The sequence below is a fragment of the Brachyhypopomus gauderio genome, chromosome 15, assembly GCF_052324685.1.
Source record: "Brachyhypopomus gauderio isolate BG-103 chromosome 15, BGAUD_0.2, whole genome shotgun sequence".
NCBI classification, from domain to species: Eukaryota; Metazoa; Chordata; class Actinopteri; order Gymnotiformes; family Hypopomidae; genus Brachyhypopomus; species Brachyhypopomus gauderio.
The window spans coordinates 21,573,245-21,597,345 of record NC_135225.1 but is presented as its reverse complement, the minus strand read 5'-3'; the positions used below and the strand labels follow the sequence as shown (position 1 = coordinate 21,597,345).

Below are 24,101 nucleotides of genomic sequence, written 5' to 3'. Positions count from 1 at the left end.
AAGCACCAGCTTTCATAATCAGCACCTGGAAATAGATGTTGAAGCTCATGGCGGACTGGCGGTAGAGGTTAGCAGCACTGCACACCCCAGACACCTTCATGAGGAGATACTTGAGGCCGGGCCTCGTGTCGAAGTCTCGTGCCGTGCAGTACGAGTCCAGAAGCAGGTCGAAGATGATGGCCAGGTTATGCATGGAGATGTAGCGCAGAAAGCCGGCGGACTTAGGCTCTGACGCGGGCGTGGGTTCTGACACGGGCGTGGGCCCTGACACGGGCGTGGGTTCTGACACGGGCGTGGGCCCTGACACGGGCGTGGGTTCTGACACAGGCGTGGGCCCTGACACGGGCGTGGGTTCTGACACGGGCGTGGGTTCTGACACGGGCGTGGGCCCTGACACGGGCGTGGGCCGATCATGGGTCTCCCCACTCCCTGAGCCCTTCACAAACTCCTCCAGAAGGATGTCATAGAGGTTCTGTAGGAGCACTTGATGAGACAGCAAACTCACCACAATCGTCCGGAACGGAATGCTGCAGAGGACATCAGATGGACCCATTACAGGAACCAATCAATAATCAATCAGATTATAGGAACCAATCAATAATCATTCAAAATCATGTGGACACCTGTTGGATGTTCCTGTAGTAAAATGGTAATCAAATTTTATTTATGAAGCAAATTTAGAACAGTTGTTGACCAAAGTGCTGTACAGTGTCGTCAGTTTAGTTAACAAGACGTTACATATATAAGAACATACAATGTACGCTTCCAAAGGAAACAGACATACTGACCACTTACATACTTTAAAAATATTAAAAAATGCTAAATGTATACATTTTTGTATACTTCAAAGCCATAACTCAAGGAGCACATCTAATGTTCAGCGGTAGGCTGATTCACAGTATTTGGCAAGAGACTGCAATGGCACTCGACTTGAGCATTCGAGACCATGGACCAGCCAAAAGTAACTAATCTGAAAACCTCAAAGACCTAGGGCCTGGGAAAGGCTTCAAGCAACTCACTGTTACTGGAAAGGGTTTTCTGAGGCCAAGTTCAATTTGTGGAGATGCCAAAAAGAACTTTAAATGGAAGAAATTATGATCTGACGTCCTGTGAGGTCAGTTCTATTCTACTGCTCTGCTGCGTAATATATCCCTGGAAAGGTCAGTGAAAAAGAATCAGACGAAATAAATTCAGTGAGACAAAGAAGCTCTTACCCAATTTTCCTGTATCACGTTGAAGCAGGATGGAAAAGAGAAACATGTAAGCATGCAAATGTGAAAGACAATCACGGCGTCTGGAAATAATAATCAGGAATTGCTGCAAATATCAGCGTGATTAATTTTTAGTACAACAATGGCGTTAAATCAGGACAGCACCATCACAATTAATCAGCTTCTGATTAGGACTTTTATTGTGCCTCTCTTTCTGCTCTCAGTATGATCTAACTAGACTTTTCCCACCTCTTCTGAGTGTGACCGTTGGATTGCTGCTCAGCAGGAAGTTCAATGATGAGCACACAGGACTGAGCATGCTCAAAACCTTCCTTGCTGCTGGGAGTCTTAGGAGAGCACTGTGTGTCCAGCATGAAGACCTGTAAAACAAGCACACAACAGCATATCTCCATATTCCAATGACTACTGGCTTTCCTAATTCATAAATGGATCATTCACCAGGATTTAGGTAAGGGTGGTCTGGACAGATATTAGGCCTTAAATCATCTGCTCAGGGTTCAGAGAACGTGAGGGTGAGCGTCGTGAGGGTGGGCGGAGTGAGGGTGGGCGGAGTGAGGGTGGGCGGAGTGAGGGTGGGCGGTGTGAGAGTGGGCGGTGTGAGAGTGGGCGGTGTGAGTGTGGGCGGTGTGAGAGTGGGCGGTGTGAGTGTGTGCGGTGTGAGGGTGGGCGGTGTGAGAGTGGGCGGTGTGAGTGTGGGCGGTGTGAGAGTGGGCGGTGTGAGAGTGGGCGGTGTGAGAGTGGGCGGTGTGAGGGTGGGTGGTGTGAGGGTGGGCGGTGTGAGAGTGGGCGGTGTGAGTGTGTGCGGTGTGAGTGTGGGCGGTGTGAGGGTGGGCGGTGTGAGGGTGGGCGGTGTGAGGGTGGGCGGTGTGAGTGTGTGCGGTGTGAGGGTGGGCAGTGTGAGGGTGGGCGGTGTGAGAGTGGGCGGTGTGAGTGTGTGCGGTGTGCGGGTGGGCGGAGTGAGGGTGGACGGAGTGAGGGTGGGCGGTGTGTGGTGTAGGAGTGGGCGGTGTGAGAGTGGACGGTGTGCGGGTGGGCGGAGTGAGGGTGGGCGGTGTGTGGGTGGGCGGTGTGAGAGTGGGCGGTGTGAGAGTGGACGGTGTGAGGGTGGGCGGAGTGAGGGTGGGCGGTGTGTGGGTGGGCGGTGTGAGAGTGGGCGGTGTGAGTGTGGGCGGTGTGAGAGTGGGCGGTGTGAGGGTAGACGGTGTGAGAGTGGGCGGTGTGAGGGTGGGCGGTGTGAGAGTGGGCGGTGTGAGAGTGGGCGGTGTGAGGGTGGGCAGTGTGAGGGTGGGCGGTGTGAGGGTGGGCGGTGTGAGGGTGGGCGGTGTGAGGGTGGGCGGTGTGAGAGTGGGCGGTGTGAGTGTGTGCGGTGTGAGTGTGTGCGGTGTGCGGAGTGAGGATGGACGGAGTGAGGGTGGGCGGTGTGTGGTGTAGGAGTGGGCGGTGTGAGAGTGGACGGTGTGCGGGTGGGCGGAGTGAGGGTGGGCGGTGTGTGGGTAGGCGGTGTGTGGTGTGAGAGTGGGCGGTGTGTGGTGTGCGGGTGGGCGGAGTGAAGGTGGGCGGTGTGTGGTGTGAGGGTGGGCGGCGTGTGGGTGGGTGGAGTGAGGGTGGGCGGTGTGCGGGTGTGCAGTGTGAGAGTGAGCGGTGTACGGGACTACGCTGCACCTGCTGTGCCATAGCGCGGATCCTCAGGTACTCGGCCTCTGCGGAAGCGGAATGTGTTGGTGCCGCCACCTTCACCTCACACGCGTCACCCGTGAAAGTGTCGGAGCCGCTCCGGAAACACGCCAGCAGGTTCTGTTAAATGAACGTTCAACTTATATAGCGCCTTTCTAGATACTCAAGGTCGCTTTACAATTTTAACACAGGTACAACTCTTACACTACCATTCACACACCGGCGAGAAGCGGCAGCCAGTTGCACACAGCGTACTCTCTACTGTGATCAGTGTTGTATAAAGTATTAGATACCCATACTTGAGTAAAAGTACAAGTACTCTATCAAAAAATTGACTTGAGAAGAAGTTGAAGTGTTCTTTAAAAACTTTACTTAAGTGGAAGTACCGAAGTATTCAGCAATTTTTGTACTTAAGTATTGCAAATAGTTTATTCTAAAATGTATTACTCAAGTACTGAAAGTAAAAAGTCCAAGTATTGTGTTTTGAAATAATTAAAGAAAGCTGTCAAAGTTTGATTATCAATTGTTTTTATATATCACTTACAAATCAAAGATGTCAAAGACCACAAATACAAGTGTTCCGTATGTAAAAACACTTCGTACACAAAAAACAGATAACCTATGTCATAGGTTTGACTAGAGCTGGGCGATTAATCGAAATTATCTATTAATTCGAATTTACAGTTAAGGACAATGTGTTTTTAAGAAAATCGATTTTCTGAGTTTTAATTTTCACCACCGACACTGCACTGTAGGCTCCCGTAGTTCAGTGAGTTTAGCACCTCCCACCCATCCACCCTCAACACACACACACACACATAAACATGACGGCGGAGCTTGTGCCCCAAAAAAGAGCAACTAGCTCCGTGATCTGGAGTTGGTTCGGTTTTGCGGCGTCAGACGTAGACCAAACAAGTCCTCGCTGTAAGGTGTGTTTGAAACAGATAGAGGGAGAGAGCAAAGAGTACTATTGTTCAGTTGCGCTGTCAATAAAGTTTCTCTCCGCGGGATATTTTGGATTAAGCAGTTTCTGCCTGGTTACCGAACCCGCTTCAATGGTTTATACTTTCGCGAGTGACCGTAGCGCGCGGCTCCCCACACCTCGCGCGAATCTGCGTGAACGGTGGCATGGAGGCGGCCGAAACGATATGTGGTAGTATAAAGAAACACCCCTCAAAAACAGGGGAAGGAACATTTACCTGAAAAATTTTAATGTTGCTTTGTATTCCAGGTTTGAAAAGTGAATTTAGGCTAAAGCCCTGTTCTTAATCAGAATGCAGACAGCGTGACTGTCAGTACGCAACATGCAACAATTGTTAAATTGTATTTGTTTTCCATTTTATTAAAAAGGGCACCAAATTATTTATATCTATTTATTTTTTGAGGGTGTGTTTTATTTATTTATTTTAAGTTTGAGGGTGCATTGTGTCAGTGCTTAAACTATGTTGGAGAAAGCCTTCTAAAAGTTACTGAATGTTCTCACTTGTTTACAATTGTTTTTTGCTTATTTCTGGTTGCACTTTAACCCCAAAGGGGAAATTTAAGTGAAAAATAAATTAAAACTTTTTTAACCATTCCTTTATCATTTGTAGTTTTTTAGTAGAGGAAAATAAATCTATTAAAATCGAAAATCGAATTAAAAAAAAATTTTTTGGAGGGCCATATCGCCCAGCTCTAGGTTTGACGCAGAAGTACAAGTTCGCCTTAATTTAGCTGAGAAAACGAGGTGTATTTTGGACGTAAAATTCGTCCGTCGGATCCTAAGGGTGAGCCTACTGCCCTGTGTTTACCCTCAATAAATGCCCTTACCCTATAAAAACACTACACTATAAAAATGGGCACATGATTAGTCAGCATGAAGAGACATGGCTTACTGTTGCTAAAAACACAACTCAGCGTGACATCGCCTTTATGATTGCCAGCTAATGTTAAGTGAATACTGCAGCACGTCATGAACATAATTAGGTTAGTTAGCCAAGATATCTAAGCTAACTAGCGCTTACTGACAGCTAAAGCTGGTGTGTCTTCTGTGCGTTATATTTATAACTTACATTGATGTTTCTTCAAGTTTGAAGGTGAATTTTTGAAGGCCAATATTTTGCCCTCTTTAAGGAGGCAGAGATGGCACTTCATCCTATAGGAATTTACTTTCACTCCAGCAAACGCAAACACTGTCTCACTGGGCGGAGCCACCGCGATTGCATCATTTTTGCCACGCGGACCCTTGCGGCAGTCACATGTCAAGTGAACCTAGATTACGAAGTTCAAGTGTCAAGTGAAGGCAGCAACAGAGTAAACGAGATGCGACCGGAGCATGCGCAGTTTTCTCATAAGACAGCCTGATCGCTTGACCCGTTGACAGCGCTAGCTAACATGTTTATAATTGTAACGAGTAACTATACAGCACGTAAAAAATGTATCAGAGTAAAAGTATTAAACTGATGGAAAATATGTAGTGAAGTAAAAGTGGAAGTAGGAGAAAAAAATAATACTCCAGTAAAGTACAGATACAGCATTTTAGTACTTAAGTACAGTAGTGAAGTAGTTCTACTTTGTTACTATACAACTCTGACCGGGATCCACAGCCCCCTGGGGGACTGAATGGGGTGCAGGAAGGGGAGAGAAGGAGAAACTAAGTGGTGATGCCGCCCACAACATGGCTGCCACACCTGCTCGGCAGGGGTGTAGTGGGGGGGGTCGCGGAGGGACGCCAACCCCCCACTTATTTTAACAGGGGGGACGCGTCCCCCCCCAGTGGTGTAGTGGGAGTGTGTAGCGGGGGAACACCGTCCCCCCACTTATTTTAACTGGATGTTGCTCTTGCTGAGACTGTTACGTCAAACGCTAGATTTATACATGATGCGTTAGTAATTATTCGCCAAATCCTGGTGATCGATAGCCACCCCCCGCTCAACAACTTACACTCGCTACCCCCCCCCCCCAACCCCATCCCGCTCAACAATTTAGAATCGCTACACCGCCACTCCAAAAACGACCCCCCACTTATTTTTTTAGGACTACACCACTGCTGCTCGGGTAACATAGGTCAGTCTGTTCATTGTATTTACAACCACAACATTTACAACCGCTCACAAGCTTCCAGCCTTGTATTAGGTTCACCAATCTTACAGGTGTTCAATTACAGACTTCTGTTGGTGTGCACAGGTTGCCAGGTAACTTCTCTCTCATTCGTCACTGGTCAGTTTATGACCATGGGACCCCTGCTTACCCAATATTGCTTGGGTGGATGGATCATTCCTGGAGTTTTAACAATAACATGATTATGGCTGTTGAGCTTGGTGAGCTGATTAGACACAGCTGTGGTCCTCAAGCTTTTCACGCGTCAGTGCTGAGTTGAGAGTAGTCCTCCGTTCAGCAAGACCACCAGCATACACAGACTGTACTAAGACTATATAAAAGACACATTGGGCCCAGGGTGTTTCCGATTGGTGACAAAACCACGGTGATCTCCACCAGGAGGCCAAGAGAGCTGAACTAAAGCTTCAGAATATGAACCGACACATGCTGACATGTCAAAGCACTTAAAGTTCAAGACTACGCAGTTTTCTCAACGCGTAAGGATAACTGGGATTAGGTTAGACTCATACTTAGAGTATGGTTGTGTTGTGTGTTATCTCTGCATACAGGGCACTCCAGTTCTTGACCTTTACATTATTTTTGTTTAATAATATACAGACAGAATAGGCTCCTGCTTTAGAACATGGTGGTAAGAATAATGGTAGTACAATCAGTCAGGTATTGACAGTCTGTGAGTTGCAAAGGTTTGTATAAAAAGTCATCTGTCTTCAGCTATAGAGTACAGATCATCTCCAATGTTTTCCCCCCGTGTAATCATTTTCCAAGTAGAGTTCCTACATGTATCCACAAGACTTATTTTGTCATTCTTAATGCCCCTGCTCTATTATTGACAAATATATGCTATATAACCAGCAGCGAATGCAATTGGCATTTGAAAAATTTGAATTAAATCCCAAAGTAATTCAGAGATTGAACAAATAATAAGCTTCATGAAACTTTGTAGCACCAGTGAATGGTGACACAGCAACATAATGTATAAAGCCATTGGTTGTGCGCTATAGAGTACTAATCATCTCAGTGGTGATGCTGGCCTACCTAAAATGTAGTACGTATGAAAGAAAAGGTGGATAGTACATCCTATAGTTCACCAGCTTAACAATTCACCAGTTCAAGAATTAATCAACCATCACTGCTAATCTAAATAATGTCCTCCGTGACACAGTCCCTTAACCAGCAGTATCAGCACAGGTATAGTGGAAGTTACTGCTAACACATGAAGTCAATGTCAAAGTCAAGTTTATTTATATAGCACATGTTGTCACAAAGCATCTTTACAATCATATGGGTCCAGATCCCTAATGAGCAAACAGTGACAGTGGTAAGGAAAAACTGGCTAATTGGGATTAGGAAGAAACCTCGGGAGGACCAAGACTCAAATGAGCCCATCCTCCATTGGGCAGCCTGCTCATTTATGTTTGGCTTCCTAACTGGAGGGTCTCTTGCGATCATCTGCCCATCCTGGAACAGGTACTGCAGGAGTCGCCTCACTCAGTAAGAGCAGAGGACCAACCAAACGTGCTGTGTGGGCTCATGGATGGTGGGTGGTGTTTTACCTTCACCGGTTCAAGCGTGGCTGAGAAAGCATCTTGCAGGGCACAGCAGGCCAACTTCCACATCTCCTCAGTGAAGACGGGCCCCGCCGTCACCAGCACGTACCTGGGAAGAGCAAACATCTAGCATCCGCACGCCCATCAAGTCTGTATCACTGCCGTGTGAAGATCTGCACATTGGCAACCAGCTCTAGGTGCCGTGTAGCAGATCACAGGCTTCTGAGAACTGAAGCTGTGTGGTTTTAGCAGAGAGCTCCTGACCTGCGCACGGCTACACTGACCTGATGCAGGAGCAGCCCACCCGTGAGATGATCTCCGCTGGTTCAGCCACACATGCCACGAGCAGCTTGAAGAGGTCCTTTAGCATCAGGTTAATGAGACTCTCGTAACCCATGTCTACAGGAGGTACAAAATGTAATGAAAAATAAAATATCTCACTGTAATGTCATTTTGAGATTTATACTATATCTCGTGCATCATACTCAGAAACCAGAAACCAATTTTTTGAAATGGCAGACCTACCTGAATGGATGAAACTCTGGATATGCTCCACCACCAGCTCACAGGACAGGCCGATGGCGTGCTTGAAGTTCGCAGCTGCGACGTCCCAGTAGGAGTAGTCTCCGTGGCTACGCTGTAGCCATAGCGACATGACTGGCAGAAGGAGCTGGATGACAGAGAAAATGGCAAAGCCAGGACCTTTGGAGGCAATCAGAGAACAGGACAAACGGGAGACGGTTTGTCATCAAGGAGAGGCCTGAGATAGCAGAGGCTGTCCGAATAGTTAGGCATAGAAAAAGAGCTTTAGATTAAAGTATTTTTCATATGTACAGAATTTGAGAAGAGAAATGTAATTCAAATCAAATCAAATCAAATCAGATTTATTGTCACATCACCAGAGTACAGGTACACCGGTGAGTGAAAAACTTGTGTGAAAGTTCCGCAATTTGCAGCGACAATATTTACAATAATATGTATAAATTACAAACAATTAAGCTAGTGTATGTACATTTAAAACTTAGTCTGTAGTCATGAAAATAAAATAAGTATTTACTAGCTTTAAGCCTTGTTTATACTTTCGCGAGTGGCTGTAGCGCTCGACTCCGCCCACCTCGCGCGAACCTGCGTGAACGGTGGAGGCATTTATACTTTCCACGTCACATTCTTTGCAGTGGTGTCCGAAACGATATGTGGTAGTATAAAGAAACACCCCTCAAAAACAGGGGAATGAACATTTCCCTGACGAATTGTAATGTTGCTTTGTGTTTCAGTGTGATTCAGGTTTGAAAAGTGCTGGAATTTAGGCTAAAGTACTTGAAAATGCTTGAAATTGTAACTACTTCATTTCACAACAAATAGCTATCTGACTGCACAGTTCTCTTGTATTAAGTTAAATATGAGCCTCTTGTAATTCCAGGACGAAACATGAGAGAACGTGAAGATAAACAACTATTAAATAATGTGATAAAAAGTGAATAATTTTGAGTATATGAATATGTATAAATATTTAACTTAAATATTGAAATGGACCTTTAAAGTGACGAACAAGTGCTTGAATTGATGATCCCTGCAAACATGACTTTGTTCATTGCGCTAAGGCGCGGCGCGCACGAAGTTACAAAATTCAATAGGTGCACGACCTCGCGAATCGACAGTAACGCGAATCGACAGTAACGCGTATCAATGCTCGCGAGGCGTCAAGTATAACCAAGCTTATACACGTCAGCTTATACGCTGTGTTTCATTCATTCAGTATAAAAAGTGTGCTTGAAAAAAAGTTAACAAAATAAGAGCCCAGGACCAAATAATATTTCATACAGGCTTCTGAGTGCTCATCCAGATCAGCTAAGTGAGATATTTAATTTTGTCTGGAGAGGAAGAAAAAACATTCTAGAAAAGGTTCATTGTTGTACCCACTGCATAATTATCACCCACAAAGCTGAATGATTTTCACCCTGCAGCCATCATTGGTGATGGAGGCATCGGAGTGAAGACGCTCATTAAACGGGAATTACTGGGCTTAGTGGAGGATCATTTAGACCCAGCGCAGTTTCCATATAGAACCAGTGGGGGAGGGGCACGGTGCTGCTGTCCCTCTGGTGAATCTCCAGTACAGACATCTTAAATGTTCAAAAACTCATGCAAGACTCCATCACTGTGGAGTTCAGTCAGACAGCAGGATTGATACTGGGCTACCCAGATGACACACACTGTCACAGTTGGCCCCTCCTTGGAATCTCTGTTTCCATGGTTTCCCTGTCTCATGTCTGGTCCTTGTTGTTGCGTTGCTGGGCAATGGTTTTTGCCTCGGTTGTGTTTGTCTACACCATCACTGTATACTCACCCTGCTCATTTGTTTCCCTGTTTTCATCTTGTATCATCAAGTATTATGTATTCATGTACTGGACCTGCTGGTCTCGGTACTGTAACTGGTGCTACAGGTACTGGGGTGTCTCATCGTTCTAGGAGATCAGTCAGGGTCACATTCAGCCAGTTGCTACGGGTCTACTTGATACACTACAGGGAGTTTCTCTGTTTCTCTCTGTATCCATGGCCTCATGTATAATTTTCTCCATTGCTGTTATCATTACAGACTGTGAGGTTTAGACTCTTCCTTCTGGACATGGATCCATCCTCATGGTGGGGAAAAGTAGTATATGGAAAAACTATAGCTATAAATTTGTGATAAACTGTCTTAACCCTATTGGACTGAATTGAGGATATGATATGTACTGTCACGGTACGGCGGGCCCCCTACCGGTCGCCTCCGTCTACAGTGGCAGTTGTGTTGTTGTTGTGGTGTTGTGTTTGTCCCTCAGGTGGGCGGAGCCCGCGATCCATCTCACCTGAGGGTCGTTTGTTTGTCTATATATGTTTTGTCTTTGTACCAGTTGACCACTGGTCATTATATCCTTTGTTTGTATCTAAGTCACGGGTTTTTGGTTTGCGCACTTTTTCTATTAAACCATTCTTTTTCCCTGAGACTTGGCGTGATCGCTTCCATTTTATTTCGCTCACCCTGCCCGTCACATGTACTGTGTATTTGTGAATGTGTATTTTGTTTTTTTAACCTTTAAGAACATTAACAGAACTGAACAGCCAATGCTGCTTACCTGGCGTTTTGGTGACCTCTCTGAGCAGCTCAAACAGCAGCTCCAGGGTGGGCGGTTGGTGCTGTCGAGGGCAGTTAGACACAGCTGCAGTCAGCTGCTCCAACAGTAGGATCCACACCTGGATCAGACCTGCAGAAAGGGTCTCACACACACACACACATTTACACACACACACACACACACACACACACACACACACACACACACACACACACACACACACACACATACACACACACACACACACACACACACACACACACATACATTTACACACACACACACATTTACACACACACACACACACACACACCCAGACTGAGTGCGATGATCTTGTCTCCAATCAGTTCAACAGGCAACAGCCTAAATTCAACACGTGTAGCACACTGCTATGTTCTACATCTTCTGCAGAGGTTGATAACACAGCCGTGAGCTCGAGGGTTCACCTGTGTCGTCGTCGAACTCGGCTAGCACGCAGTCCATGCCGTCCTCGCTGCTCACCGAGCGCTCCTGAGCTCTCATTGGCAGGCTGGCCAGCCGCGCCCCCAGGAACACCGGCTTGGAAGGCATCTTGTAGATCCTGGCCAGCAGCTGGAACCCATAAGCAGCACGTTACGCTCTATAAAAAAGAGCACTTCACATCTAAACCTTCTATTCTATGTTCCTCTATACTGAGCAGTGCACTTGACACCAATTTAAGGTAAGAGAGGAATTTTTACTTCTCAAAAGACCACACACTAGGCTTTATACTGCCAGATACGTTTTTTAAATGGGAAAACAAATAAATATCAAAATCTACAAAGCTATGGGAAGCCAGCATATTTGAGCAAGTATTATGTCTGACATGAGTTTAGTAAACTAGAGGTGCGAGCACCTGTGAGCACTTCCTCAGGTAGTCCAGAGCAGGAAGGCACAGATCTGTAGAGCTGTATCCGCTCATGTGAACACAGTCCCCAATTTCCTTATAATCCACTTCACCTGCGCACAAGACCCATGGCCAAAAATGCAATAATAAGACAAAAATTCTGATGTGGTTGTGTGTGTGTGTGTGTGTGTGTGTGTGTGTGGCATTTCAATAATGACTCTAGAACCCAGGCACCTTACCTAATCCCTTCACGAATTTCATAAGGCACATGATGTAGTCAGTCGCCGCATTGGCAAAAACCTGAATGTTGTCCGTGTTTATGAAGGCTTCAAAGACGTCGAACACGGGTGCCTGGGATTTGCCTGTAATCGTGCAAGATGAAGCAGAGATGAATCGCCTCCGTGTTACAGTACTGACCCCACAGCCGAATGTTGGACACTTACCCATGGAGTATTCTCCAATCAGATAGTCCTTCATGTCAGTCTTGCTTCCGTGTACGGTGCGGAGGGCGCTGAAGAGGGGCCTCCACCCGGACTGGATCTGAGGAGAGCACAGCTCCACCAGCTCCCCGATGGAGGTGATCACCTGCCAGCCAGGACAAGAGAAACAGCAATCAGGGTATGAGTGATGGGGAACACCATGTGGTGATCACATACAAAACATAACACATTTAGTATAAGTATAGTATAAGTGTAGTCTTGAGCTATATTATACAGTAAATGGCTAGTCAATATATAAGTAAAAAATAAAAAAAATAAAAACTTGGTTGGTAACAGTTATGACACAATGCACTGCTGAGTGGGCGGAGTTATGACACACTGCACTGCTGAGTGGGCGGAGTTATGACACACTGCACTGCTGAGTGGGCGGAGTTATGACACAATGCACTGCTGAGTGGGCGGAGTTATGACACACTGCACTGCTGAGTGGGCGGAGTTATGACACACTGCACTGCTGAGTGGGTGGAGTTATGACACACTGCGCTGCTGAGTGGGCGGAGTCACCTGGTCCTGCACGTCCTCGTCACACAACTCCAGCTGCATGATGTGTTCGAAGGGCCGGAAGAGCGCCTCGTTGAAGTGGAAGTGCGCTAGCTCCGCCCAGCTGGTCAGCACCTCCACCAGAACGTCGTGGATGAAGGAGACGGCCTTCTGTGACACGTGCCGCTCTTTGTGACAGGCAGCCTGCAAACCCCCCCCCAAAAAAAACAGACAGAAATAGTGGCTTGATGGTTAAGTGTTGTAATGAGTTTTTTGTCATTTCACTTACTGAATGTCAGCTCTGTTCTACATACAGGATATACAGGATATGTTCAAAGCTTCAAAAAATGTGTGAACATCTATCTTGAATATGCATGCAAATTAGTGAGCACCAAAAATGCCTGGTAAGTGTGGGCTTAAGATCCGTCATTGCCGTTGTATCAGTTAAGCCCATTGTGAGTCATGTGCGGTGAGTCCTTGCGTACCTCCACCAGGTGAGGGGCCACCACGCTCCAGGCCCTCATCATGTGCAGCAGAGGTCTGCTTTTGTTGCGCACCACGTGAAGCATGGCCTCCCCCAGCCGGAAGAGATGAAGGGCACTGCGCTTGTCGTGAGTCGACTTCGCCTCGCCTTTAGTGCAAGAATACAGAAACACGTTCGGCATCAAAGACAGCGGCTCCCTCCCCAGCAAACACTTGAGATGTATCGCGGTCGAAAAGCACCGTTACGGAACAGAAACCCCTTGAAATGTCAAACTATTTAACTGAAGACTGGATCAACAGGAAGTGGGGAACATCAACACACAGGCTGCTGCTGTGTTCAGGCCAGCAGGCCACGAGGGAGCCGTCTTACCTGGCATGGCTAAGGAGTAATCTCCTGTCTCTGTCACCGAATTGAAGAGCTGTGATTGGGAGGCTTTTCTCAGCTGGTGCAGGAAACCCACCAGGCCCACCAAGTTAAGTTTGCTTACTGCATCTTCAAACAGTCTTCAAGAAGGAAGCCAGAAACAGGTTGTACACAAAGAAGGAGAGAGAGAGAGAGGGAGAAAGAGAGAGAGAGAGAGAAAAAAAAACTGGAGTGCCATACATGAGCAGTAAAAAGTAAAACATCTGTACATTTACATCTATGTACATTTAATATCAACTTTAATATCAACTATTAACTATAAATTAACTATTGAGAGCTGCAAGTGATTTGATTCTCTTATTCATTCACATAAGACTAAAGAATAGAAATTTTTTATTAAATTGATAATCATGCATTCATGCGTGTCTTAAAATTCATTTATAAATTGTTAAAGTCACTCTTATTATCATAAATCAAAATTATTTATGAAGAATATCAGAACATACATTGAATTCAAGGAGTATTATGAAGTCTGATTACAGATTTTTTTCCTTTAAGTAATTGAATAAAAGGGGTGGCAGATCATTTGCCAGATCACCTTCATTATACCCTGAGTTTTTTTTTTGTTTTTTCACTTCATATAGTGGCTACAGACAACATGCCATCATACGATTTTAAAGGCACTCTCCTAGCCAAGAGCTCACACTGCCCCCTAGTGGCGAGAGGAATTCCTGCAGGAGGCAAAGATGTTAAAACACAGAAGAAACACGAAGACCCCTGCATCCCAGTCCCAGGCACCCCACCCCCCCACAGGCCCCCTACCTGTCTGCCTGCGTGGAGAGTGCGTACACGGCTTTGGCAGCTGCGGCGCCCGTCAGCAGGCTGCCCCCCCTCAGGTCGAAGCCTCTGGCTTGGCTGCCTTCACGCAGGAGCTCCTGGATTGAGAGTGGCTGGATGACGGGGTGGCCCAGGCTGAGGTCCAGGGGCGGGCCGTGCTCAGAGCCCAGCTCGGGGGCCTCTCGTCCCGCCTGCTGCGGGGTCTGAGTGATGGCTACCGGAGGCTGCGGCTTGCCGTCGCTGAAGTGGGTGTGCTCCAGTGAGCTGACGTATTCCATCACCCTGAAACAGGAAGTGAAGGTCAGGGGGCGGGGCCTCGCTCATCAAGTCTAGCTTGTTGAGGTTAGAGAAAATGACACCATTGATCCAGGGCCTTAATTTCAACGTAGTAAATTGAGCTAATATGTAACACAACATTTAATTCACATCTTGTAGTAATAATTTTCTACAAATCATTGAGAACATTTAACTAATGGAGCCATACCAATTGTACAGCACATTCAAATAAACTGCTATTAACAGTTTAATGTTGCAATCCTTTTCTCTGCAAGTGAAGTCAAAATCAGTTCAGTATCTGAAAAATCATGCTTTTTTTGGATTTTTAGTGAAATCATGACATACGCACGTTAGATCAGACTCCTCCAATCCTCTCTGCCTTCAACATACGCAAACCAAGAAATCTTTTTTTTACTCATTACCCGCCCAAAGGCCGTCACGAACCTTGGCTTGGGAAGAGGACGCACGTGAGCACACACTGTGTGAGCTCTCATGAAGACCTGCATGAAGACCTACCTGAAGACCTACATGAAGACCTACATGAAGACCTACCTGAAGACGTGGGGCCAGCAGTCGTGGTTATGGCTCCCCATCTCCAGGCCCACGTTGAGGATGGCGTCCATGCACAGCACATGGGCCGTGTGGAGCTTCACTCCTGGACAGCGGCCCATCTGCTCCAGCCTCTGCTCCATTCGCTGTTTGACTAGCAGCAACACAGATGATCACCCCATTAACACCAGCAACACAGATGATCACCCCATTAACACCAGCAACACAGACGATCACCCCATTAACACCAGCAACAAGCATGTTATACACAGGGATATAAAGTCAATGACAGGTAAAACATACAATGTTGTACATGTAAGTGCAGCAAACATGGAAAATGAATTTGAATTTGAAATTGAAAATGCAACGCTCAGTTGTCTTTATTGTTGATGTGAACATTGATCGTACTTAGCATGATCAGTTTAAAAATACTCAACACAGACCTCAATCACAGACCTCAATGCAACCATGTCAGGGTTCATACACTTTTTTGACAATCAATTTCCATGACTTTTCCATGACTTTTCCATGACTTTGAGGCAAATTTTAATGACTATACATTCTCTAAACATATGTGTAGACATGAAAAATAAGAAAAAATCCAGGCCAAAATTCCACAGTATATCAAAAATTAATGACAAGCCACGTGGTTTAATTGAAAAAATAAACATTTACCGTATTTTCAATATCAATATAAACCGGAGTTACGACCTACTTTTTTTTTTATTTCGCGCGTGCACGGAGGAGCAGTGGCAGCACAGTGGAGTGTTGTGGAGTGTTGTGTACGATAAGCTGAGGCAGCGCAGGCTCCACTGCAGCCCATCTCGGCAACACGATCGCTCTTTCTCGCGTTGTACGCACGAGGACATGTGGTGTTTTAGGGATCACACGCACCAGAGTAGTGTCCGTTTTATCGTGGTTTTTTTTTATCAACACATTCAACACGGCACACATACATATTCGTCGCGGCTACTTCTCAATCCTTCTAATCTCGTTAGTGACCTTGCGTTCGTCACTACTCTACTCTCGCGATATGTTACTTTATAATAAGAACACTACATCTTCCCTCTTTTTAATAATGAAATTCCTGGAGGTAGAATTAAAGAAAATGAAACATATCTACTCCAATGTAGCTATACCATGTTGAACTTGACTTGTATGACACCAGCTCTGCATTCTGAACTAATCCCATTTTGACATGTTAACATAAGTGTTCTTTCCTTTATATCAGAATGAAAAATAAATAAATATCAGTTTTAAACTAAACTTATAAGTAATTCTCCCTTCCCTCTTTTTAAACAACAACACCATTCTCCTTTCACTCTCCTTTTTTTTTTTTTTTTACATGTTAAGGTTAGAGGTCAGGCAGACATAACAAAGTCCTTCTGCCACACAGGTGGATGCCGGACACGAGTCGACTTCACAGGGACATCAGGTGTCGGTACCGCTGTCATGGGCTCTGGATCTACGGAAGGGGGGTACTGGGTGGGTGTGGGAATGGTGACTGGGACCGACTCAGCCGGTGTGACAACTGGATTTGGAATGGAGGGAGCACTGAGACTGCCATCACTGTTGAACTTCTTCACATGAGCAGCATTTCTCATTTTGGGTGGGCTGTTGGGTTGTTGAATGATGACTGCATTTCCTTGTTTCCTGATGACTTCATATGGCTGTGACTCGAAGTTGGGGTCTAGCTTATTGGACTTGTGTAGGTTCTTGCAAAGAACGGTGTCTCCTGGTTTTATTTCCTGATCCTTAGCCCCTCTTCGCTGATTAGCAGCGATGTTTCGTTTTAGCTTGTGCAAAGCGTCCTTGTCATGGATTTCTTCTGAAACAGCTGCATGGGGTTCATCACTGTCAGCAGGCATACCGGTGAAGCTTGGCAGTTTGTCGCGGAGATCTCTGTTCATCAACAGCTTTGCCGGGGACACTCCCGTGACTGCATGAGGAGTGGTCCGGTAGTGGAACAGAAAACTTTTCAGTGCAATTTTCCAATCTTTCTTTTCAATTCTGGCTATCTTCACTGATTTCAGAATTGTTCTGTTGAATCTTTCCACTTCTCCGTTCGACTGAGGCCAGTATGGTACTCCTTTCAGCTGAATGATGCCATGCGCGGTGAGATATTCGTGAAACTCTCTGGATGCAAACGGTTGTCCGTTGTCACTTCTCAGATACTTGGGATATCCATGAATTTGGAACATCTTTTCGAGAGCATTAATCACATTGGTGGCATTGGTGACCTTCATGTAGGCAACTTCGGGCCACCTGGAGTAGTAGTCAACTACAGCCAGCAGGTAGTTACCTTCAGAGATACTCAGCAGGTCAACTGCCAGGTAAGTCCAGGGTTGGTCTGGCAATGGCGTATGCTCTAACTCTTCTGGTGGAGCATTCTTGCCGATCACTTGACAAGGGTAGCATCGCTTTATTTGCTCTCCCACCATCTTGTCAATTTCCGGCCACCAGACTTTAGTTCGCAGTCGGTTTTTCGTTCGTACAATCCCCTGATGTCCTTCATGTCCCAACTGTACCACGTGCTCTTGCAGGGCTTCGGGAATCACGATCCTGTTTCCTCGCATGACCATCTGTCCAGCCGTCCAAAGTTCATCTTTGACCGCCTGGAATGCTGTACCCTTAAAGTAGGTCCAGTCGTTTGTCTGTATGGCTTGGCGCAGCTTGGAGATAGTCGGATCATCCTTGGAGACCTGCTCGATCTCACGGGGGGTTAGAGCATGAGGCGTGGAATCTTTGATGACACTGTAGATGTACTCATCTGTTTCTCTCTCCTCAGCTTTGTCGCGATGACCAACAGGTTGACGACTCAGGGGATCAGCCTTGTTGGTTTTTCCAGGGATGTGGACTACTTGGTAGGTGAACTGTTGCAGGTACAGCAACCACCGTTCCACTCTGGCTGATGGAGGGATTGAATTAGGTGACAACACTTTCACAAGCGCCTTGTGATCTGTGAGGATCTTGAATTCACATCCGATGAGATACAAGCTGAATTTTCGACAGGCCCAGAATACTCCGAGAGCTTCTCTTTCAAATTGTGAGTAACGTGTCTCAGTGGGTGTGAGTTTCCTGCTGGCGTAATACACCGGCTTCCAGACTCCGTCTGCCTGTTGTTGCTCTAAGATGGCGCCTACGCCAATAGGGGAAGCGTCACAGGTGATTCTGGTTGGTCTTCCAACTGAGTAGTATGCCATGACGGGGGCGTTGATCAAAGCATCTTTGAGCTGGTCAAACGCACACAGTTCCTCTTTGTCCCATCTCCACTCAGCATCTTGCTTAGTGAGTTCCCAGAGAGGCGCAGTTATTGTGGCGAACTTTGCACAGAATTGGGCCAATCCGAGGAAGCTACGCATTTGTGACGCGTCTGTTGGTGGGGGAGCATGTGTGATGGCTTTGACCTTTTCATCTGACACTTTAAGACCTTCTTGTGATAGGACATGACCCATGTACTTGATGGATGTCAGTTTGATCTGGCATTTCTTTTCATTGACTGTCAGTCCTCTTTCAGCTAGCCGTTGCACTACGGTAGCAAGCCTTGTGTCATGTTCAGCTTCTGTGCTGCCAACTAGGACTATGTCGTCGGACATGTTGTACGCACCTGGGCAGTCCTTGATAACTTGGCTGATTATCTGTTGGAATTTTTCTGAGGCCATGTTCACTCCGAATAAGAGCCTTTTATACCTGTAGAGTCCTCCTGGTGCAGCGAATGTTGTGATTTCTCTGGAGTCGGGGTGGAGCTCTACTTGGTGATACGCCATGTTGAGATCAATTTTGGAAAAGTATTTCCCTCCGGCCATTTCCTGGATTGTCTCGTCAATGGTAGGCACAGGATGACGCTCACGGACGATGGCCACATTGGCTCTTCGCATGTCAATGCAGATTCTCACATCTCCGTGTTTGTGGTCATTTTCTGGCCTTTTTTCCACAGTGACTAGCGGATTCACCCAATGTGCTGGTTCTGACACTCGCTCAATGACGTCTAGGTCAACTAGCTCTTGTAACTTTTCTATGACGCGCTGCCTCCGGTTAAAGGGAATCCTCCGCACGGGCTGAATGACTGGAGTGACATCTGGATCAATTTTTAGTCTGAGCTGGTAGTTCTTGAGTTTCCCCAGCCCAGTGAAGACTTGTGGGTACTTGTTGCGTAGACTTGACCATACGTCGGCTCCAGAGCAGCTCAGGATGTTCGCATTGATGCCAACTCTCAACAATCCTAGCTCTTTGCTGGTTCTGCTACTCAGGAGTGACGCCTGTGCTCGTGGCACCACGAAGAATGAAGCAGTAGCACACCGTGTTGTGTTTGGGACTTCAACTTCAAGTGTGCATTTGCCTAAGAGCCTGAGGGCTTGCTTGCTGGCATAAGAATACAGTTTTGTGGAGGCAGGTTGCAGACTGACTTCAGTCCTGGCCTTCTGTAATCTTTTAAAATCATGCTCGGACAGCGTGTTGTGGTGAGCACCAGAGTCTATCACCATGGGTAAGGTGAAACCGTTCAGGCACAGATCTAGGGTGTCCTCTGCTTTAGATATTCTGAATAGGTAGAGCTCCTCGGAACCACTCTGTGAGTCGTTTTCTCCCTCTTCTACCCTATGTTGGTTTTTTTTGTTTCGACCTTTGCTTTGCTTTGGATCATCCCTGCTGCGACCTGAAGCTCTGCTACGTCCCCGTGGACTCAGTGTGTCATCTTGGTTTGACTTATATTTATCTTTGTGAAAGCAGAGATCATCAAAGTGACCCTTTTTCCCACAGTGGCTGCACTTGTGGTTCTTGGATCGGATGCATTCGCGACCTATGTGTCCTTGTGCACCACACTTGTAACACCCTGACTGTGGTGGTGCCTTGGGCTTTGTTTTGAACCTTGCTCTACCAGAGACATGGTTTGTATTTGCTGGAGATCTGAGGATTAGCGCCTCCTTATAGTGATATGAGCCAATTACTTGGATAAGGCGATCCAGTGTAAGATTATCTTCTCTGTATAATTTGCCTTTTAACTCAGAATTTTTAATGTGCAGTAGTACTTTATCTCTTACATGGTTATCAGCTTCAGCATCGAAGTTGCATGTTTTCACTAGTACTTTGAGGCGAATGATAAAATTATTTATTGTCTCACCAGCATTGGGCTCTGTTTCCCAGAATTTTGTACGGGCTTTTGGTATGTTCTCCCTTAATGCAAAGGTGTTGTCAAGGAGTCGAATGGCTACTTGATATACATCTCGTTCAGGTTGCTCATCAGTAGCGGGTTGGTGGGCTTTCTGCTCGTCAGTGAAATTTTTCCATATCTCACGCAGTCCCTCTCCCCCTGTTAGCAATAACACAGCTCGCTTTTGTGCAGCATTTACGACTCCTGACGCTACAATGTATATTTCAAGTTCACTCTTCCACATTTCCCATCGCTGATGTAAAGTTTCAGGCTCTCCAACAGTGTCCAATGGTTTCGGTGGCGCGAGCCCACCGAGCGGGACAGCATTAGCCATTCTCTTTTTTTTTTTTACTTTCGATTTTAAACGAGTCTTCTAACAAGTTACGTGATCAGCAATTCTGGAATATGCACGCTCAATTCCTATCATTAAACGTTTTGGCATTACACAGAAAACTCATTTCACTTCCCTGAAAGAATGTTGTCGAATTCTCAGTGAAAATCCGGAATCGTAGCACCGACGTTTGTAGACTTTTTTTTTCGTCTCCCCCCCCGGGTCCGTTAACAGCTGAGAGAGCAATTTTCTTCCGTCCTCCTATGCTGTCGGGATCATCCTCGTCGCCAGTTGTGGTGTTTTAGGGATCACACGCACCAGAGTAGTGTCCGTTTTATCGTGGTTTTTTTTAATCAACACATTCAACACGGCACACATACATATTCGTCGCGGCTACTTCTCAATCCTTCTAATCTCGTTAGTGACCTTGCGTTCGTCACTACTCTACTCTCGCGATATGTTACTTTATAATAAGAACACTACAGGACATCGTTAGTTTTTTTTCTATAGTGTGTTTACGATCAAAACGTATCTAAATCTAGGGTCGCGCTTAACGACGAAAACTGCTTTATGACGGACTTTTCAGTCTCTAACCCCATCGTTAACCGTGCACATTTTGCACGCCCCGTGTCCTTGTCTTTCACAAGCCATAGCTTGTGTTTGTCCAACTGAAGCAGTCATTGTTTAATCGGCATTTACCAGCATTACGCTGATTTACATCAAAGTACAATCTACAGCTCCGCTTGGAGTCCGACGCTAACGCAGTGAACTAATGTGTGAAGTTATGTTAGCGGTCCGCACAATGAAAAAAAAATGGCTATATTATATTTATTAATTTTTTCTTCCGGTTATCAGAACAACATACATTTATTGTGTCAAGCAAATTTCCATGACTTTTCTAAAACATGTGAGTATTTTTTATTTTTCCAAAACTTATCCAGGCCTGGAAATTGCTATTTTCAAATTCCATAACTTTTCCAGGTTTTTCATGACCGTACGAACCCTGCATGTACTAAACATTGTCGTTCTGTAACTTGAATGAAAAGATGAGATCTTTACTACAACACCAGAGTTGCTTCATGTCCAGTCCTAGGTGCTGGAGTACAGACACTAACAATCGTGTTTACTTATTGACAGCATGGTACCTATATACACAAAACAGGCTCCATATAAGTGGGTGAGCACCTTGAGTAATGGCATCTCCAGCCTCCAGCAAATCTCTCTCCTCCTTCTCCTCCTGAACACAGGAAGCCGCTGCCATCTGGGCTACAGCTGACGCACAGTTGGCAGCCACGCCTACATGTGCACACACACTCACGCAAATACACACACACGCCAATACACACACACACACGCAAATACACACACACACACATCAGTGCACAGAGGCAGTCCTGTTCTCCACCTGCTAATATGTGTCAGCATTGCCAATGATCAAAAATCTTTGTTTGAAGGAATTTCATGTGAAATAAGGTTCTACATTGTCTTGTATCAAAAGCTCAAATCTGTAAGAAGTTTATTGACATTTTAAAATATAGGTCTTTTATTTTAAATAGCTGGAAGGACCAAAAACCCCCACAAAATCTAAACTGTCAATGCGAATGGTTCGAAACTTTTCATCACATGCAATTTCCAAATTTTGTCCCAAACTATGCTGCTGGAACCAGCTAATGCCTATACTAGGTTTTTGCCAGAGAATCTTGATTAGTTTGTTATGTATGCCATCTTTACATGCAGTATTATCATGGTTATTGCAAAAGCTAGTAGCAAACCTTCAAATATGAGGCAGAACCTTCCTCGTAAAGCTAACCAATAAAAGGCCACAGAACAAAAAGTATAGTTAAAGCTGCCAACGTATGAGTCACTGCCATATTCTCTATCAGGCACCATCCCTGGACCAGCACTGTTTACTCTACACCTGCTCTCGTTAGCCAAGAGATTTAATAACGCTTGTCTTTCCATCATACATAGATGTAACATATACCTTTATCCAGCTGTCTGTAAACCTCACTACCGAAGGCTTAAATCTCTGTCAAATCCATGGATGTTTCTTTTGAAAGTGATCTTATGACTGCAAAGCTGCATTCTGTTACTGGACAGATATATCCAAGGTCAGGGGGCATTCACTCAGTAGCTGATACCCAGAAGAAGCTTTTGTATCAGTGCATCTGGTTCAAATAATCATATAATTTTGAAAAATAATCAAATACTTTTGACTGTCATGAGAACAAGGCAGAGTAGTTGATTTGTTCTCAGACAGCAGCACTTATAGATTGATTTTAAGATACTGCCCATGACCTTCAAATACGCTGCATTGAACTTCAGTGGAGAGATAACTGGGGATCAACAGATCCATCAACAGTATATGTGCACCACTGCCTAAATGGTTAAGCTGCCTTCTCTTATTATGGCCCTAGGTTTTGGAATGCCTTTCCTAGTAATCTGAGGGCTCCTTACAATCTAGGCACACTGGCGAAAGTTAAGACCTGTATGTTCAAATTATCTTTTAGTTAACTTTAAAATTGTACCTTACTCCTCCACTTTACTTTCTGCTAGTGTATTTTATTATCTGTATCTTTCTTATCTTTCCATTTAACCCCATTTATTTTAATGCATTATTTAAGATATTTATTCTCCTCTTCCAATTTATTCTTTTTTCATATTCTATGTTAATTTCATCTGCTCAGCTGTATTTCTACTGTATCTTTCCCGTAATGCTCCTGGTAATCCCGGATTAACGGCGTGATTGGGTGGACCGTTACCCAGAGCGCAGCTGAGTGCGGCGGCCTTGCGGAGGCCATCCAGGCTGAGGCAGATGGTGTCACGTTCCCTCACGTTCTGGACCTTCATGCCCTCCACCCCCAGTATGAAGGCCAGCCCCCGCGAACTCCCCGCCATCCGGCCCGTCAGCGGCGTGGAGAGAGTGTCAATCAGGTTCTTCCAGCAGCCAGTCAGGATGTAGCGGGCAAACACAACACCTGTGGGAGAGAGAGAGAGAGAAAGAGACAGAACGAGAGTGAGAAAGAGAGAGAGAGAGAGAGAGAGAGAGAGAGAGAGAGAGAGAGAATGCTGAAAAAATCAAAAGGTGTATGGTGCAGCTTCACAGTATACGAATGAGACCATCCTAAATAGTGCATGCTAGTTTACGATCACTATCTATGTTAGCATGTCTAGGAACTGAAGCATTCACCATTAGTGTCTTTTCATGGCTGACAAGGCTGCAGTGGCTAGTGTAGTGTGTGAATAACTGACTCAGGAACAGAGCAGTGTGCCTGAGCAATAAACAAGCATGGAGATTTGGACATGAAAATGAACCATCAGCCAGGTAGAACACATCTTTTGTCCTCTGCTGGTAGCAGCTGGGACGCGGGCGGCCTAACTGCCTTTGAGCACTCATAAAAGAAGAAAGCCACGCCCACCCAGCACCAGGTGTACACACGCACACAGGGAAGTGGTGGAAAGCACACACACACTGTACCTGCCGTCATGGTGTCACTGTCATTCTTATCACTTTTAAAGGGTGACTGCATTGAAGCCCTTCTGATCAGCTGACCTCCGATAGCACTGCTGCCAAGACCATCGATATCTACAGAAAGAGA

At 45.7% G+C, this 24,101-nt stretch overlaps 1 protein-coding gene across 2 annotated transcripts in view; it reads right to left on the bottom strand.

Moving 5' to 3' along the window:
• Positions 1-24,101, bottom strand: part of arfgef3 (ARFGEF family member 3) — a 43,439-nt gene that overhangs the window by 4,597 nt on the left and 14,741 nt on the right. For both annotated transcript variants that reach the window (XM_076973870.1, XM_076973871.1), the window contains exons 15-33: positions 23,981-24,088; positions 23,265-23,480; positions 21,688-21,798; positions 15,026-15,176; positions 14,183-14,479; positions 13,367-13,500; positions 12,999-13,144; positions 12,538-12,717; positions 11,977-12,118; positions 11,773-11,895; positions 11,543-11,646; positions 11,115-11,259; positions 10,669-10,797; positions 8,078-8,254; positions 7,837-7,951; positions 7,559-7,661; positions 2,895-3,026; positions 1,461-1,591; positions 26-527 (exon numbers count right to left, since the gene is read on the bottom strand). In XM_076973870.1, coding sequence (XP_076829985.1) covers positions 26-527; positions 1,461-1,591; positions 2,895-3,026; positions 7,559-7,661; positions 7,837-7,951; positions 8,078-8,254; positions 10,669-10,797; positions 11,115-11,259; positions 11,543-11,646; positions 11,773-11,895; positions 11,977-12,118; positions 12,538-12,717; positions 12,999-13,144; positions 13,367-13,500; positions 14,183-14,479; positions 15,026-15,176; positions 21,688-21,798; positions 23,265-23,480; positions 23,981-24,088 — 3,146 coding nt within the window. The remainder of the gene's footprint in view (positions 1-25; positions 528-1,460; positions 1,592-2,894; positions 3,027-7,558; positions 7,662-7,836; positions 7,952-8,077; positions 8,255-10,668; positions 10,798-11,114; positions 11,260-11,542; positions 11,647-11,772; positions 11,896-11,976; positions 12,119-12,537; positions 12,718-12,998; positions 13,145-13,366; positions 13,501-14,182; positions 14,480-15,025; positions 15,177-21,687; positions 21,799-23,264; positions 23,481-23,980; positions 24,089-24,101) is intronic.